The 16,771-nt window shown below is 68.8% G+C and overlaps 3 protein-coding genes across 6 annotated transcripts in view; 2 read left to right on the forward strand and 1 right to left on the reverse strand.

The window, feature by feature from the left end:
• Positions 1 to 3,659, forward strand: part of CORO7 (coronin 7) — a 37,559-nt gene extending 33,900 nt beyond the window's left edge. For both annotated transcript variants that reach the window (XM_065645180.1, XM_065645181.1), the window contains 16 exons: positions 396 to 491; positions 578 to 700; positions 829 to 961; positions 1,053 to 1,228; positions 1,306 to 1,414; positions 1,516 to 1,602; positions 1,716 to 1,858; positions 1,933 to 2,037; positions 2,142 to 2,227; positions 2,298 to 2,439; positions 2,540 to 2,629; positions 2,726 to 2,842; positions 2,921 to 3,056; positions 3,166 to 3,257; positions 3,343 to 3,429; positions 3,504 to 3,659. In XM_065645180.1, the coding sequence (XP_065501252.1) occupies positions 396 to 491; positions 578 to 700; positions 829 to 961; positions 1,053 to 1,228; positions 1,306 to 1,414; positions 1,516 to 1,602; positions 1,716 to 1,858; positions 1,933 to 2,037; positions 2,142 to 2,227; positions 2,298 to 2,439; positions 2,540 to 2,629; positions 2,726 to 2,842; positions 2,921 to 3,056; positions 3,166 to 3,257; positions 3,343 to 3,429; positions 3,504 to 3,509 (1,728 nt within the window). In that variant the 3' untranslated portion in view covers positions 3,510 to 3,659. The remainder of the gene's footprint in view (positions 1 to 395; positions 492 to 577; positions 701 to 828; positions 962 to 1,052; positions 1,229 to 1,305; positions 1,415 to 1,515; positions 1,603 to 1,715; positions 1,859 to 1,932; positions 2,038 to 2,141; positions 2,228 to 2,297; positions 2,440 to 2,539; positions 2,630 to 2,725; positions 2,843 to 2,920; positions 3,057 to 3,165; positions 3,258 to 3,342; positions 3,430 to 3,503) is intronic.
• A 226-nt stretch (positions 3,660 to 3,885) lies between these two features.
• PAM16 (presequence translocase associated motor 16) lies at positions 3,886 to 6,525 on the forward strand. Of its 3 annotated transcripts, XM_065645187.1 has the most exons (6): positions 3,886 to 3,995; positions 4,405 to 4,489; positions 5,033 to 5,172; positions 5,604 to 5,669; positions 5,805 to 5,930; positions 6,333 to 6,525. In XM_065645187.1, the coding sequence occupies exons 1-5, from the start codon at positions 3,993 to 3,995 to the stop codon at positions 5,883 to 5,885; spliced, it is 375 nt and encodes a 124-aa protein (XP_065501259.1). In that variant the 5' UTR covers positions 3,886 to 3,992; the 3' UTR covers positions 5,886 to 5,930; positions 6,333 to 6,525. The 3 variants fall into 3 exon arrangements, with proteins under 3 accessions (XP_065501259.1, XP_065501258.1, XP_065501260.1); XM_065645186.1 differs by lacking the exon at positions 6,333 to 6,525 and having other exon boundaries at positions 5,805 to 5,956; XM_065645188.1 differs by lacking the exons at positions 3,886 to 3,995; positions 6,333 to 6,525 and adding an exon at positions 4,046 to 4,100 and having other exon boundaries at positions 5,805 to 5,956.
• Positions 6,506 to 15,009, reverse strand: GLIS2 (GLIS family zinc finger 2). Its single transcript, XM_065645184.1, has 6 exons — positions 14,813 to 15,009; positions 10,373 to 10,748; positions 9,863 to 10,039; positions 9,243 to 9,376; positions 8,846 to 8,964; positions 6,506 to 8,730 (listed from the first exon to the last, which is right to left on the reverse strand). The coding sequence occupies exons 2-6, from the start codon at positions 10,730 to 10,732 to the stop codon at positions 7,943 to 7,945; spliced, it is 1,578 nt and encodes a 525-aa protein (XP_065501256.1). The 5' UTR covers positions 10,733 to 10,748; positions 14,813 to 15,009; the 3' UTR covers positions 6,506 to 7,942.
• Positions 15,010 to 16,771: the final 1,762 nt, after the last annotated feature.

Below are 16,771 nucleotides of genomic sequence, written 5' to 3' on the forward strand. Positions count from 1 at the left end.
AAATTTGGGTGCTGGGTAACAGAGTCTGTGTGCTGGAGGCAGGATCCTGGGTGCCAGATCTGGAACACTGGGTGCTTAAAGCTGGAGGCTGGGTGATAAAACACGGGTGCTGGGGCTGGGTGCTGAAAGAGGTGATGCTGGGGGCTGGGTGCTGTTTTGGAAGCTGGCTGCGTTCAGGGGTGTGCAAGGGAGCCCAACGCTGGGCAGTGTCTGACACCTACAGGCTTTGGCACACAGCTTGTGGGGAAGGGGCTCAGGGGCTGGGGTGCCCAGGGGTGTCCAGGGGATCCAGGGCGTGCCCAGGGGTGCCCCAGGCTAGGGGGTGCCAACTGGCAGCAGGACAGGAGCTGTGGGGGTTTGGGGACACCCACCTCACCTCATCCCCTCTCCCACAGTCCATCCAGGACTTCCACGAGGATCTGTTCCCTGACTGCACCGGGACGCTGCCGGCCACCAGTGCCCAGGCCTGGTGGGCAGGGGACAACCAGCAGGTCAGTGTCAGCCGGGGAGGTGTCCCCACCAGTAGCATCACCCAGGGCTCCCACCACTCCCTGCCCACCACTCTGCCGACCAGCAGGTGGGGAGGGTGAGCCTGCACCCTGCACGGAGACCCACGGAGACCTTCACCTCCCCCATCATTGCCTGCACCCAGCTGCAGGGAGCCGACACTGGCCCCGCCAACACCGATGCCGACCAGAGTGTGAGCATGGGGTGCCGAGGACTGTGCTGAGGGTGGTGAGGGGTTGGGGGTCCCCACAGCCCTCGTCCCGCAGGGAAGGGCAGGGGCTGGGACACCTGCACCCCCTGCCCACCTGCTCTCTCCTGTAGGAGTGCAGCGGCTACTCCTCACCATCCTCACTGGCCTCGCCGGGCAGTGCCACCACCTCCCTCTCAGCCAGCACTGGCCCCTCCAGTGGCTTCGTCAGCAGCCCCAGCCAGAAGTCACTGCAGAGCATTTTGGGTGAGCGAGCAGCCAGATGGGCTCGGTGTCCCCCAGCTGAGGCCATGTGGGGGGGACCTGGGGTGTTCACCCCATCCCCCACCTGCGCCAGGGCCCAGCTCCCGCTTCCGGCACGTGCAGGGCAGGGTGCTGCACCGTGACACCCACCTCACCAACCTGCGGGGGCTCAGCCTCACCACACCGGGCGAGTGCGATGGCTTCTGCGCCAACCACCAGCGCGTTGCCCTCCCCCTGCTCTCCGCCGGCGGCCAGATCGCCATCCTCGAGGTAACCGCTGGCACAGCTCAGTGGCCGGCACAATGCCGGTGGGCGCAGTGCAGGTGACCCCTGGCTCTCTCCCACAGCTCTCCAAGCCGGGACGTCTCCCTGATGTGGCCATGCCCACCATCCAGAACAGCACAGCGGTGGCTGACCTCTCCTGGGACCCCTTCGACCCACGGCGCCTTGCTGTCGGTATGCGTGCCATCCCTAGGGGAGTGCGCCGGGCTAGTCCCCTGGCACCAGGCATGCCAGATCACTGTATTAACCACTGCCCACCCCTTTTGGTGCTGTAGCGGGTGAAGATGCCAAGATCCGTCTGTGGCGGATCCCCGAGGGAGGGCTGCAGGAGACACTGCGGGAGCCCGAAGCTGTCCTCCAAGGTGAGGGCGCATGGGGAGGCACATCAAGCACCCCACACTGGGGACAAGCCAGCCCGGTGTTGTCCCCATCCCAGTGCAAGTGGGGACAGCCACATACCACCCATCCTTACCAGGTCACACGGAGAAGATCTACTCCATCCGCTTCCACCCTGTGGCATCCGATCTCCTGGTTTCCTCCTCCTACGATATGACAGTGCGGATCTGGGAGCTGAGCGCCAGGCGGGAAGCCTTGTGCCTGTGGGGACACACCGATCAGGTAAGAGGCGACACATCTGGGGACACCCGAGGGGTGTGTTTCACCAGGCAGGGGACACACATCTGTGTCCCCAGATTTTCAGCCTGGCTTGGAGCCCTGATGGGAAGAAGCTGGCGACAGTGAGCAAAGACAGCCGGTTACGGCTCTACGAGCCCCGGCGCAGCCCTCAGCCTCAACAGGTATGATCACAGCGGTGGGGATGGGATAGAGAGCCGGAGGTGTGGGCACCTGCCCGCACCCCCGGCTCTCTTGGAGCTGGCAGGGTGATCTTCACCCCACACAGGAGGGTCCAGGTCCCGAGGGGGGCCGTGGAGCACGTCTGGTTTGGGTTTGTGGCGGCGACTACCTTCTGGTGTCTGGCTTTGATAGGTAATGAGGGGGACACAGGCCGGGGCCCCCAAGGGACATCATGCCCCCCTGCATTGTCACCTCCCCACAGCCGCAGCGAGAGGAGAATCCTCCTGTACCGGGCGCAGGCTCTCCCTGAGGGACCTTTGTCTGTCCTCGGCCTCGACGTGGCCCCATCCACCCTCTTACCATTCTATGATGAAGATACCAGCGTTGTCTTCCTCACTGGCAAGGTGAGGGTTTGCCCCCTCAAAAAACTGGGGGGGCTACCTGCCTACGGCACCCCAGCAGTGTGGAGCGACCCTCCGTGCTCCCATCTCGCTCCATCCCCAGGGTGACACCAGAGTCTTCCTCTATGAGGTTACTCCTGAGCCCCCCTATTTCCTTGAGTGCAACAGCTTCACCTCCAACGAACCTCACAAGGTAAAGGGGGGGCCCACTGGGGCAATGCTGTCCTTGACCCCCCTGCCTGCGTTGCCAGACCTGCAGCAGGCCCCTCTCACACCTCCGCCCCATCAGGGCTTCGTCTTCTTGCCCAAAACGGTGTGCGAGGTGCGGGAGGTGGAGTTCGCCCGGGCACTGCGCCTCGGGCAGAGCACCCTGGAGCCCGTGGCTTTCCACGTGCCACGCGTCAAGGTAGGTGGAGGGGACCCAGCCATGTTTGGGGTGGTGTTGGAGGTGCAGGACCTCCCTCAGCACCCCTTGCCCCCGCAGAAGGAGTATTTCCAGGACGATATCTACCCGCCGACCCGCGTCTGGTGGGAGCCAGCCCTGGGCGGCAGCACCTGGCTGGCGGGGGAGGACGGGCAGCAGCGCCGTGCCAGCCTGCGGCCGGCCGACATGACGCCAGGTGGGTGCAGAGCGCCAGGGCGCGGACCCCAGGCCCACGGGGGCGGGTGGGGGCGCGTGTCAGCCGTGGGGCGAAGCTCTCCTGCCCCACGGCGATGCCGCTCTCCCAGTGAGTGAGGCCCCCAAGGAGGCTCCGGCACGGAAGTTTGTCCCGGCGTCCGTGTACCTGGAGGAGAAGTCTGACGAGCAGAAGAAGGAGGAGGTGGGTGCTGCGGCACCACGCAGCTGCGGGGCCTGGGCTGGGGGTGCTGCCCCGCACCCCACGGCTCTGCCCTGCCTCCCTGCAGCTGCTGAGCGCCATGGTGGCCCGGCTGGGCAACCGGGACGACCCGCTGCCCCAGGACTCCTTCGAGGGCGTGGACGAGGACGAGTGGGTATGTACGGGGATGGGGGGCCAAAAGGCCGGCGCTGACCCACCGCGCCCCTCACCCCACCGGGCCTCCCGCAGGACTAGGCCGGACCCCGGCACCCCGAGGGCCGCACCGGGGACCCCGCAGCCGCCCGGGCCCGCCGGGAGGACGAGCAGGAGGCGGCGGGGCCGGGCCAGGCGGAGGGGGAGGCGCGGCAGGGCGACGGCCGCACCGGGACAGGCCGGGCAGCGGCGCCGGACCCCGTACCCACCGCGGGCAGGCCCCGCTATTAAAGCCGCTGCACCAGCACCCGTGTCCTGTCGTGATTCCGGGCCGGGGGCGGGCACCGGGGACCGGGTGGGGACACACACGGGACCGGCCCCGGGGAAGCCACGGCCTGGGGCTCTGCGCATGCGCGGCCCGGGCGGCGGGGGGACCTCCGAGGGGGAGGTGCAGCCGCCAGGGGGCGCTGTGGCTGGAGCGAGTGAAGGAGGGCGCTCCGCCTCGCGGTGCGGCCGCCTCGGTGGCCGCTGCGACCTTCGCTCCCTGACCCCGTGACCTCCGGGCGCGGAAGCGGCGGCGGGGACATGGTGAGAGGGGCCGGGAACGGGAACGGGACGGGACGGCGGGCGGGGGGACATGGTGAGAGGGGCCGGGAACGGGAACTGGAACGGGACGGCGGGCGGGGGGACATGGTGAGAGGGGCCGGGAACGGGAACGGGACCGGGACGGCGGGCGGGGGGACGTGGGGAGAGGGGCCGGGAACGGGACAGCGGGCGGGGGACGGGGCTCCGGGAGGCGCGGGCCCGGGCGGGCAGGGCCGGGCCCGGGGAGGCGGGAGAAGCTGGTTCTGGGGGCACTGGGCCCGGGGAGAGGGGACAAGGCCGGGCCGCGCCGTGACAGGAGGCGGGAGGACAGGGGACGGGAAGAGGTGGCAGGGCTGGGCTCGAGGGGAGGTGCCATGGCACAGCACCCTGTGACAGCAGAGTGTCCCCGCAGGCCAAGTACCTGGCTCAGATCATCCTGGTGGGGGCCCAGGTGGTCGGACGGGCCTTCATGCGGGCGCTGCGCCAGGAGTTCGCAGGTACGAGCCCAGCACCCCCGCCCCCCCAGGGCACGGCTGCGCCCCCTTCCACAGGGCACCCCGCTGCTCCCCGTCCCTCATGGCTATGCCCGGGGAGGGCACGCTTGCCAGGCTGGTATCCTGGTGCTGGCCTAAGGGCGTTTCAGCTTGAGCCAGGCTCCCAGCAGCCATCCCAGGCACCAGCACATGCCCAGCACTGCTGCCAGGCTGCAGGATGTCCTAGCAACGTCAAAGGGCAGAGCAGGATGGTCCCCTGGGACATGGCAACCCTAGCCCTGCCTCCCTCTGCCTGCCTGCAGCCCAGCTCACTGTGGGCACCAGCAGCAAACTGGTGTGTCCCCCATTCCTGCCACCTCTCCTTGGCTGGGGACCTTGTCCAGGTGACCCCCGCGGGCCGGGGGCAGCGTGAGGAGGATGGAGGGGTGGAACTGGGATGTGAGCACCTCAGAGCCCATGGGCTTTGCTGCCCAGCCCCTGCCCGAGGTTTGGGGGTCCCCAGGGGGCAGCGGCAGGGGGACTCAGGCCTTGGGTGTCTCCGGGCAGCAAGCCGAGCAGCAGCAGATGCGCGAGGGCGCTCAGAGAGGCCCCAGTCCGCCGCCGCTTCCAGGATCATCGGCATCAGCCTCCAGGAGGCTCAACAGATCCTCAACGTCTCGAACCTCAACCCGGAGGAGATCCAGAAGGTAGAGGCTCCCTTGGAGCCAGGGAGGGATGGTGCCGACAGGGCCCTGCCCTCCCCGCGGCTGCTGCCTGGTGTGGGGGTGATGACTGGTCCTCGGAGAGGGTGTGGGTGCTGCCCTCGGCCGATTTAATCCCAGTCTGAGGTTTCCCTGCCCTAGCTGGAGGAGTGTGCAGGCAGCCGGCGGGCATTAGCAGCACTGCCAGGCTCGGCCCCTGCGTTGGCCCAGCAGCACTGCTTGGGAAAGGGGATGTGGGGTCCCTGGAGGTGCCTGCCCTGAGCATGGGGACCCACCGGGGGGTCAGGCAGAGCCAGCCATGTCCCCAAGATCACATCCGTCACCCTCAGCACTGCCACAGGGAGCGGGAGGCTGCTGGGGTTCGGGGCTGGGGAGGGCAGATGAGATGAACCTGATGGAGAACTTCTTTTGGGCAGAACTACGAGCACTTGTTCAAGGTGAACGACAAGTCAGTGGGAGGTTCCTTCTACCTGCAGTCCAAGGTGAGCAAAGGGCCCAGCCCTGCCCTGCCCTCATCACCTTCACCTCTCTGAGCATCACAGCAAATGAGGCAGGGAGGGGAGGGTGCAGCCCCGTCCCTCCACATCACCCTGTCACCCCGTCCCCATGTCCCATAGGTGGTGAGAGCCAAGGAGCGGCTGGATGAGGAGCTCCGCATCCAGGCCAAGGACGAGAAGGAGTGGAAAGCTGAGACGTGACTCCTGCTGCCCCCACGCCCCGTGTCCTTCACCCTTAACTTATAGGTAGCCAATAAATGCCATGTCCTTCAGCGCCTGGCCTGGCTGCTCTGCGCCCTGCGGAGGGAGAGGGGACTTGTCTGCCTCTGCCCCGGAGGGATCAGCCCCTGCGAGGGGCTGTTTTTTTCACTGGGATGGAGAAGGAGGGAGGTGGCTGGGGAGTAAGGGGTGTCCCCAGGGCACCAAGGGCTGCCAGGGCTCAAATGGCACCGGGGAGGCCGCGTGAGCTATTTTTGTGGTGGGTTTGGATACTCTTGGTCTGAGCACATGGATACCTCTGGCTCCGTATCACAGGAATGCCGAGAGCTCCGTGCCATTACCCTTCTCCCACTGCGGGACGGCTGCTGGGTCAGGGTGTGGTGGCAAGGGGCTGTGGGGGACACACACCGAGCTGTCCCCATCCTGCAGACCCTGGAAGGGCTTCACCAGCACCAAGGCTGCACAACTGGGAGCGTGGGGACCAGCTGGGGGTCAGGCAGAGCAAGTCATGCCCCTGAGATCGCACCCATCACCTCCAGCACCCCTGTCCCCACCTCGGGCTCCTCGCTGCCATCACCACAGTCACAGACTGACACAGGGACTTACTTCAACTTCACTTTATTGTTTTCTTAATAAATTTCCTCTCCCCTGGAGGAATATAGTGTTATAGTCGTTAGCTTATCTCTTACTTCTGCAGTCCTTAAATGCTACGCTACCAGCGATGGAGCCCAACAGGAGGAAAATAAAAACAACCCAGAAACTACGATAGAAAGGCACTTCGAGACCGTTAAAATACTGATGTCCTGGAATGTGCAACAACAAACCGACGAAGGAGCGAGGAGACGTTACACCGTGCACCGGCCGGGGTGGCCTGGTCAATGGCCCGCGGCCATGCGGGGGCTGTGGCAGCGCTGGGCGGCCGCCCCGGCCCCAGGAGGGTGAGGGCAGGGAGACCGGCTCCCCGCAGGGCCGGGGACTCCTTCCAGCAGGGACGGGGCAGGATCGGGGAGACCTCCCCACCCCGGTTCAGAGAAAGCTGTGGGTGGGGGTCCTGCCCGGCAGTGGGAGGTACATGGGACCCCCCTGCATGCACCAGGGGAGGCTCTGGGCTCTGCCTGCTCCTGGCACCGCAGCAGCATCCTGCCTGCCCCAACACTGCCCCATGGCTGTGGGGAGCTCACAGGGAACCTCAATGTGGGGATGACACATCCCAAGGAGTGGGTGTCTTGCCAGCTGGTGCCAATGTGCCACCGGCATCAGCTCTGCCGGTGCCTGGAGTCCTGCCTGCGCTGCCTGCTGCCTGCGTGCGCTCACGGGCCGTGGTTAGGTATGAACGTAGCTAAACAGGGTGGCTCTGCCCCGGCACGGAGCCGGCGCAGCGAGCAGCACACGTGGCTGTGTGCCTTGTCACGGGGAGGGCCGGGGAGGCGGCAGGGGACAAGGATAAAGAGGGGCACGGGTGGGCACCGGACCAGCATGTGCCCAGCCAGCTGGGCCTGGCACAGCAGGGACTGCGGCACTGCCCACAGCCGTGCTGGCTGGGGGGGTCAGATGGCACGGCTGGGCACAGCTCCGGGCTGCGGGAGTGTTCAGTCCTCAAGCTGCCACCCCACTGTCTCCAGGGTGGGAGGCTGGGGGGCTGCAGGTCCCCCCCACACCAGCACCGGCTGTGCCAAGGCCTTGGGTAGGGAGACACCGAGTCGGCGGCAGCAGATGAGCCCATCCGGGGCCCCGTCAGAGTTGGGGGCTGGTCAAGAAATAAATAGTGGTGTCTCCAGCTGCCCAGACTGGGGGGAGCAGGGGAACCCCCCCGCACCCCCAGAGCTGCCCCTGGCACAGGGTCGTGGCCAGCTCCGGCTGCCAAGGGATTATTGCTTTTCTCAGAAGAGTCCGTTCTTCTTTCGTGATGGTTAAAAGCGCAAACGAGGCCCCGCCAGGGCTGGGGGGGCTGTAGGGGGAGGAGGGGGAGATGCCCCCCAGCCTGGAGAGCGGGATCTGCCCGCCGGGCCAGCAGCCAACCCCGGGCATCGTTGGACCCCTCAATTCACAGCGGCAGGTTTGAGCAGCAGGGAGCCAGGGGGGATAAGCACCCAGCCGGGGGGCAGCGCCTCGGGGCTGCCCCCCGAGCTGACGCCAGCCGAGAGGTCGAGCACGGCCCCCGGCAGCAGCGCCAGGCTCTCAGGGGGTGCCCGTGGCCGCCCCGGCTCCGTCCTTTCGCCCCTCTCCTTCCGGCTCTCCAGCCCTTTGCCCACCTTGGGTGGCCGCCCCTCGGCCCCACTGCCCTTCTCCCCCTCGGCCTTGGCCCCGCCGGCCAGCAGCGACATGACGGGCAGCCCCAGCCCTGCCGCGAAGGGCGAGGGCAGCAGCGGGCTCTTGGCCAAGTTCAAGGGGCCACTGTTGAGGGGCAGGACGGGGCCTGGCAGGGCGGGTAGGGCACCAGCAGCTCCACAGCCCAAGGCACTGAGGTCGAGCGGTGCCGGTGCCAAAGGGATGGGCAACGCTGGAAGCCCCGGAGGACCAAAGAGGGCAGCAGGGTTGGGGATCACGAGCTGCGCCCCGTTAACGTAGGGCATCTCCGCCGAACCCAGGGGTGTTTTGGGAGGTGGGTGGACCTTCAGCATCTCTGGGTGCTCCGTGGAGACGAAATGGCCATGGGCTTTGATGTGCTTGCGGAGGGAGCTGGGGTCGGTGTAGCGCTTGTGGCAGCCCGGCATCTTGCAGGAGTAGGGCTTCTCCACGTAGTGGGTGCGGGTGTGCTTGAAGCGGTCACTGGAGTTGGAGTAACGCTTGTTGCAGCCTTCGTAGGGGCAGATGTAGGGCTTCTCACCTGCGAGACAGCACAGCACCAGGTCTGCTGGGGGCCCAGCCAGCCCTGCCAGGTCCCCTCTCTCCCCCCACAAGCCTCCCTGCTCCCCTGGATGAGCGCGGCAGCTGGTACTGACCTGTGTGCGAGCGGTTGTGGATTTTCAGGTTCTCCAGGCGGGAGAAGCTCTTGTTGCAGGTGGGGCAGCGATGCGGCTTCTCGTTGGTGTGTGTCCGGATGTGGATCAGCATCTTGTACCTGCCAGGGTCAAGGAGACATCATGGGGGACAGCCTGAGACCACAGGGCATCTTCTTGTCCCTGTGCCCTGGCTATGGGGTGGGGGGACAGGGACATCCAGGCCAGTGCAGTCTTCCAGCTCCCCAGGACCTCACACCCCACGCTGGAGGGCTGGCTGGATAGACACCTCCCGCTGCCTGGCCTATGATGCTGGGCTCCCATCTCCCCATGGTGACTCAGAGCAGCCCCCCAGGGAACCCAGAGCACACCCCTGGTGCCCGGAGCCCCCCCTGCCCACCTGGCGTTGAAGCCCCTGCCGTGGCGGGCACAGCCCTCCCAGTGGCAGCAGTACCCCGCGTCCTTCTCGGGTTTGACGTGGAAGTCGTTGACGTGGTCCACCAGGTCTTGCAGGAGGTCGAAGAACTGGTTGCACTGTGGGCAAGAGGCTGGGGGTGAGGGTGCCCAGCGGGGTGGGCACCATGGGGGCCCGGGAGCCCCACCAGGGCCAGCCCCTGCCCCTCAAACCCCCCCCAGCTCCCACCCATACCCCATGTGCAGCAGCACCAGCATCTGGGGAGATGGAAACTGGCCTTTGCACAACCCCCCAGCCCTGTATCACCCCCCCAGCATCACTGCGTGGCCACCAGCTCCCCATCACGCCCCCTCCAGCCCCATAACTCCCCCTGCAACCCCTATAGAGCTCTGCCATGGCCTTCCAGCCCCACATCCCCTCCCCAGCCCCAAAATGACACTGCATGGCCCCATCACCTCCCACAAATCCCGCCCCCCATCCTCACAATGCCCCTGCATGGGCTCCCAGCCCTTTATCACCACCCCTCGCCCCATAAAGTATCTGCATATCCCCCCCAGCCCCATAACCCCCCACCCCACATTGCCCCCCTATCCCTCCCTGCTGACCTTGGACCAGCGGCAGATGAGCTGCTTGGGCAGGGGCAGCTCGGGAGGGAGACGCTTCTCCTTGCTGGGGGGCAGGAAAGCAGCGGGGGGCATGTGCAGGGCCCCCCCCGCCCCCAGTGGCAGGAAGAACTGGAAGGAGCTGGGGAGGCCATCGATGTAGCGCAGGGACTGGAAATCCTGGAGCAGAGCCCAGGGTGGGGGCGGTGGGGAATGGGGCCGAGCCAGATGGAGCCCCCTAGAGAACCCCAGAGCCCCCCACAAACCCCATAAGCCCCCAGAGACCCCAGAACCCCCCAGAATACCCCGCCAGGGGCCACCCCAGGGCTGCCACTGCGATCAGGGGGCAGAGGGGGGCCAGGCAGGACATTGACCCCGGGGTGTGTGTACACGCTGCAGGGGGACTGTGTCACCAGCAGCATCGGGCACGTCGCCAAGGTTGGGAGCACCGTCCCGGGCACAGTCCCCGCTGCTGGGGACACCTTGCGGGGGAGAGGACACGGCTGTACTTACGTGGGGGGTGAGTGGGCCGGGCAGGTCCCCACTGCCCTGGCGCTCGGGGGAGAGCGAGGTGCTGCCGGCTGGAGACTCCCCACCGGAGCGGGGCGAGAGGCTGAGGTCCACCACCGGCACGGTGGGGAAGGGCCCGTCCCGCGGCTCCCCCAGCCTGGAGTGTGCCAGGAGCCCGGCGGACAGCGAGGCCGGCACGGCACGGCGACCGCCCCGGCTCCCCACTCGGCCATCCCCGGCCAGCGGGGTGTCCGGGCGCTGGGGACCGCGGGGTCGGGGACCGGGAGGACCCCGCTTCTCCCGGGCAGCTCGCAGCTTGGAGATGCTCAGCTTGAGGTCCAGCGGCTCCTCCAGCGAATGCATGGTGCCGGGGCAGGCGCTGCGGGGGACAACCGGGGGTCACTGTGAGGATGGGGGGCACCGGTGCCACCCGAAGCATCGCCCCGGCCCGGCCCTGCGGCGATGCCTGTTCCTGCTGCAGGCTGGCGGCCGAGCAGGTGCTGGCTGCCGCGGTGCTGACATGGGGACCATGCTGTCCCTTCCAGCCACCCTGCTGTGTCCCACTCCCACAGCGGACAAAGGGCAGGGCATGGCACCGGGGCCCCCCCACCAGCCCCCGCGCGTCCCCAGCATGTCCTCTCTGTGCCGCCAACCCCCGGGGCCAGCACAGCCCCTTGGCCGAGTACCAAACGCTGCCGGGGACTGCCAAATCCGCCGGGCACCTGCAGCTCTGGGGCTGCGGCGTCCCTGTTCTGCCCCCCCATCTGTCTGTCTGCCGGTCCCTGCGGGCCTGCCCCAGCGAGGCCTTTCCCAGTGGTGGAGGAGGGCGGTGGCGGCCACCAGCCCGGCGGTGACCCGGGCGGCCGAGCCCGCTGGCCCCAGCCCCGGAGGCGGCAGAGCTTCCTCCCCCGCCGGGGCCCCTTCCCCGCCGGCCAATGCCGCTGCCTGCCGGGGCCGGGCAGGGGCTGCCTGCCGCGGAACGGCACAGCATGGCGCGACACGGCACAGCATGGCGCGACACGGCACAGCACCGCAGGGCACGTTACGGCAGGGCTGCTGCCTGCAAGCACCCTCCACTTCTCAGGACACGGTGGCAGACCCCAACCCTTATCATGTCACAGACAGCCCCACAGTGCCCACCACCCCGCTCAGCACCCACGTCCTCCCCTCGTCCCCTCCCCAAACTGCCACCCTCATGGCTCGAGAACATGCAGCTCAGTGCAGTGCATGGCTGAGAACAGGCAGCTCAGTGCAGCAGTGAGCGCCAGAGCCGACCCACAGCAGTGCCCCCCCAGCCCCCCGCATGGCCTGGGGCAGGGTGGGGGGGCCAAGAGGCCATGTTGGGGGACACTGCGCACCCAGCACACGTGGCAGCGGGGGCCCCCCCATTGCCACCCCACCCCGCCCCGGGGGGCCTGGCCCCCGCCCTGTCCCGCTGGTGGGGCCCCCCTGCGCTGGCGGGGGTCCAGCCCGGCTCAGACGCTGAGGAATGCGGAGGAGCCGCAGGGGGTGTGGGGCCGGGCCAGGGGGGTGGGGGACCCCCCGCCTGCACCCCCCTACAGCAGTGCCACCATCCTGGCCATAGGGCTGGCCCCATGCGGGGGGTCCCTGTCCCAACCTCCCATAGCCAGAGGAGCTGCCTCATAGCAGGCTTCTCTACCCTGAGGGGGGGACATCCCCCTAAGCCCCCCATGGCCATGGGGCCTGACCCATAGCAGGGTCCCAGCCCTTGTGGCAGAGACACCCTCTTGAGCCCCACAGCCATGCGGCAGGCCCCATAGCAGGGTCCCTGCCCCCCCAGGGTGTCCCCCCCGAGCCCTCCATGGTTCTTGGGCTCCAGCCACCCCCTATGTGCCCCACAGGCTGGTGGCACAGCTCAAGGACAAACAGACGGGACAGGGGGCAGTACCCCATGGCTGGGAATTCGGAGTGGGACAGGTCCCCGGCAGCCCCCAAGAACCCCAGAAACGGGGATCCCACAGCGGGGCTGGCCAAGGCAGCCAGGCTGGTCCCGCCGTGGTGGCCATGCCCCCATGTCCTCAGGGGACGGAGTCTGGGGGGGGTCTCGGGGCAGGCGGTGCCGGGCAGGGGGCCATGGCCAACCCCGGGCAGGGCGGGTGGGAAAGGGGCCTCTGGCCGCTGACGCCAGGGCTCCCAGCGCCGCCGCGGGCAGGTGGCAGCTGCCAAACCACGCGGCCCCGCCGGCGCTCCTGGGAACCAGGGCGCCGCGGGGGCCCCACCGGGATGGGAACAAGCCCCGCGGTGGCTTGGCCGGACACCCCAGCACCTGCGGCCCCCATGCGAGGCCCCTGCCAGCTCTCCACCCCCCCCCATCAAGGCCTCTCCTGCCCGCACCAGGCACTGCCAGCCCAGCCCCGCTTCCCCTCCAGGCGCCCAGCGACCCCCCCCGCCACACCAGTTCAAACCAGTCTGGCGCGGCACTGGGCCCAGGGGCTTCCCAGTCCGGGGCGGGGGCTGCTGGGGTGGAGCCCAGGCGCGGGAGGAGCCCCCCGAGCTCCACCAGCCAGGCTGGGTGCCCCCAGGGGCCACCGGGCCCCCCACGCTGCCCAGCAAGCCGGCAGGGCCGTGGGACCTGGGGTGACCCCAGTGCAGCCGGAGGGGTGCCAGGGCTCCGGGCCACCCCGCTACTGGCATGGCCAGGGTGTCCTGTCTGCCCCCCCCACCCCGGCCCAGCTGCAGCACAAAACGCGCCAGGAATAGCGTGGGCACGGGGGGGCCGTGGGGCAGAGATTTCCCGGCGGCGCGGTGCGCTCGGGGATGGCGGCAGCAAGGGACGGCAGTGCCGAGCTCGCGCTGCCCCAAGAGGGGACAGTGACCGCAGGGCTTGGTGAGCCCGGAGCAGCGCCAGTGCTGTGGGCAGGCAGGCAGGGCTCATCCCCCCCCGCCGTGGCGGCACGGCGCTGCCAGCACTTGGCAGGACTGGCAGCGGCAGGCTGGCACCACCACGAAGGTCGGGCAGCCCCAGGAGCCCCCTATACCGGGATGGTGGGAGGGGGGTGGTTTGCAGCATCTGGCCCTGCTGCCTGGGTCTGTGCTGCAACCACTGCCCGGGTCACCATCCCCACAGCCACTGGCAGGACATGGGTCACTATGGGACTCACTGGCTTTCTTTATCCCACTGTGGACGGTGCTGGCACTGCTGCTCCTCACCAGAGCCCACTGGTGCCTGCCAGCACAGGGGGGGCTACATCCTACTTGTGGCCCAGCGCCCACCACCCCGCACCACCCGGAGTGATGGCAGCCCCCCTAAATGTCCCCAGAAGTGGCCGTGGCTCTGTCCCTTGCTCCCTAAGCCAAGGCCAGTGCCATGGTCCCCACTTCCCAGGCGCATGGTGGCCATGGGGACCCCAGCAGGGGGCTGAGACCAGCCCACTCCCCGGGGGAGCAACCCCACAGCAGTGCCACCAGCATCATGCACCCTGCCACCGCTGCGCAGGGACACGGCAGGACCCGACGGGCACACATGTGGGGCTGGTCCCCAGTCGCTCAGTGGATCAGACCCTTGGACTCAGCAGCCACAAGGGCCCAGGCTGGGGGGACACAGGAACCCCAGGTTTGGGGGGATGTGGTCACAGCAGGGTGACACAAAGGCACGGAGAAGGGGAGGTGGCCACTTGTAGAGGGTTTTCTCCATGCAGGGCAGGGGATGAGCCCCTGCAGCAATGGTCAGGGACATTGAGGACAATTTTGGCAGCCCTTGGCCCCTGCTGCTAGTGCCTCAGGGAGGGGGTCACCCAGCCAGGCCCCCAAAACGCCCCAGTGCCGGCACAGCCTGGGCTTGGCCACCCCACACCTCAGCCCCACGAGGCCATGGGACCGCAGCCCCCCGTGATGGAGCCTGGAGGTGACCGGTAGCTGATGGGTGGTGGCACTCGGCCAAAGCTGTCCCTTCGCCCTCCCAAAACGGTGAGGACACCAGTGTGGGTCCATGAGGGTGGCCGTGCCTCGGTAGAGACATGGAGCACGTCCACGCCGCAGCCCCCGCCCCGCGGCCAAGGTCAGGACACCCACCCCGGGTGCGGGGGGACAGTGGGTGACAGCCACCCCCCCAGGCACCCGCTGGGCAGTGGGGGTTCCCCCTCTCCGCACACCCCCGCCGCCCTCCCTGTGTTCCCCCGGGGAGCCCCGAGCTCCCGCCGCCCCCCTACACTCTCCTCCGTGCCCCGGGGCTGCAGCGGGGCCACGTCCCCCACCCCAAACCGCTCCCCACGGCAGGGGGGATCTGCAGGTGCCGAGCCAAGGGAACCCCCCCTGCAGCCCCGGGGCAGGGTCCCGGCGCTCCCCCCAGGGCGGGGAAGGGGCTTCCCGGAAGGGTGTCCCCCCCTCGGTGGCAGCATCCTCCTTCTCCTCCTCCTCCTCCTCTCTTCGCCCGCGCGGGCGCGGTGGCGCGACAAAGCGCCGGTCCCCGGTGCGCGATCGTACCTGCGGCGGGGGCTCAGCGCCGGCGGCGGGTGGGGAGCGGAGCGGGGAGCGGGGCTTGGCGGAGCGGGCCCCCCCGCTGCCGGGCCGCCGGGCCGCTCCGCCACATCTGCAGGGGCTGGGGGCGGGGGCGGCGGCGACGCTTTGCCCCCCCTCCCCGGTCCCCCGGGCGGCGGCGGCGGAGGGCGGCGGCGGGGCGGGGGCTGTGCCCGCCGTGATTTATGGCCACCCCGCACCGACCGGCCCGGCCCCGGCTGCGGGCGGGAGCTGGGCGGGGGCCGGGGCCGGCCCCTCCCCACCGCGGGGGGCACCGGGGGGCACGGCGGGGGGGGGGGACACCGGAGGGGGAGCCCCGCCCCGTTGGGGGGACACGCAGGGACAACCCCCGCCCGCGCAAGGTCACCCCGGCGCTGCGGCAGAGCCGAGCCCCCCCCCGGGTGTGTCTATGTCCCCCCCCGCGGGGACGTGGCGGAGCGGGGGCGGACGGGGGACCCCCGACGGTGGCGCAGGAAGCGGGAGGCGGCGCCCACCGGAGCGGCCTCCCCCCTCCTCCCGCACCGGGTGGGGGGTGTCACACCGGGGGGGGAGGGATCCCCCTCCCTGCAGGCGCTGCGCCGCCCGCCGCGTGACGTCACAGAGCGCAGCTGGCGTCACTCCTGGCGGGGGCCTCCGTATGACGTCACCCCCGGGGGGGTTGTCCCGGGGCGCCGGGGCCGCGGCTCCTTCCGGCGGCAGGATGTGGCGGGGCCGGCCCGGATGCTGCAGCCCTCACCGGGGGGGGAACTCCCTCCCCGGGGCCCGCGGCGGGGGGGGAAGGCTGGCCCACGCGGGTGGCCAGGGGCACGCCCCACCCGTGGGGATTTTGCGGGGGGAGGTGCAGCTGCTTTGTCCCCAACAGCCCCGCCACAAAAGGGGGGGGGCACGAGTAGGGGGGAAGCGCTGTCCTACGCGGTTGGCTGAAGTCACACCCCACCCGTGGGGTTTTTTGGGGAGGAGGGAGCCCCTGTGTCCCCGCCACTCCCGCCACAAAAAGGGGGGACACACGTGGCGGGGGGCAGCACTCACGCGGGTGGCCGAAGCCACACCCCACCCGTGGTTTTTTTTCGCAGGGGGCGGATGCAGCTGCTGTGTCCCCAATAGCCCCGCCACAAAATGGGGGGACACAGGGGGGCAGCACTGTCCCGCTCGGGTGGCTGAAATTACACCCCACCCATGTTTATTTGCGGGGGGGGGGGAAGCTGCTGTGTCCCCAGCAGTGACCTCCTCTTCCTCCTTGCACCGATGGCTGCAGAACAGCTGCCACCTCGTTTTCATCTTTTATTCCCTTTTTCTGAGTTTTTTTCCCCGAAAAATGGGGGCGTGAACATCAAAGTCGGTTCTTCCCCCCAAAAAATAAAAATGGAAATGAGCTGGGATGTATTTTGGGGGAGTGCGAGCGGGCGGGGGAATTCGATGCCCACCTTGGTGGCGGTGGCCCCGGTGGGGATGGGGACACACAGTGCTGACAGGGTGGCCCAGTGTCCCCAGCCTTGCTTCTCTTCAGGCCACCAGAGCCCCTTCACTGGGCGCCAATGACACCCCACTCCTCCCATCCCAAAGTCTTCTGAGATGGGGGGCACGGCGCCCCAGCCCCTGGGACACCCCATCCCCTGCCTCACGCAGGCAGCAGGCAGGCAGGGACAGCTGCTGGCACGGATTTGGGGCTTGGCAGTGGTGTGGGGTGTTTGGGGGGTGGCAAGAGAGCACGTGGGGTGATGGGAGGTGTGGGGGGCCAGGGTGGGGGGGACGCCTGAGCCCCCCACGGTGAGACCTCCTGCGGAGGGATGGGCAGGGGGCCCAGGGGGGACAGGCAGGGACCAGGCAGAACCTGTCCTGCCAGCTCCTGGGCGGGGCTGGGCTGGGGGTGCTGGGGGGGGGGTTGCACCCACCCTGTGCTGCAGGGCTGAATCCTGCCCACCCAGG

This window comes from Caloenas nicobarica, chromosome 14 (assembly GCF_036013445.1).
Source record: "Caloenas nicobarica isolate bCalNic1 chromosome 14, bCalNic1.hap1, whole genome shotgun sequence".
NCBI lineage: Eukaryota > Metazoa > Chordata > Aves > Columbiformes > Columbidae > Caloenas > Caloenas nicobarica.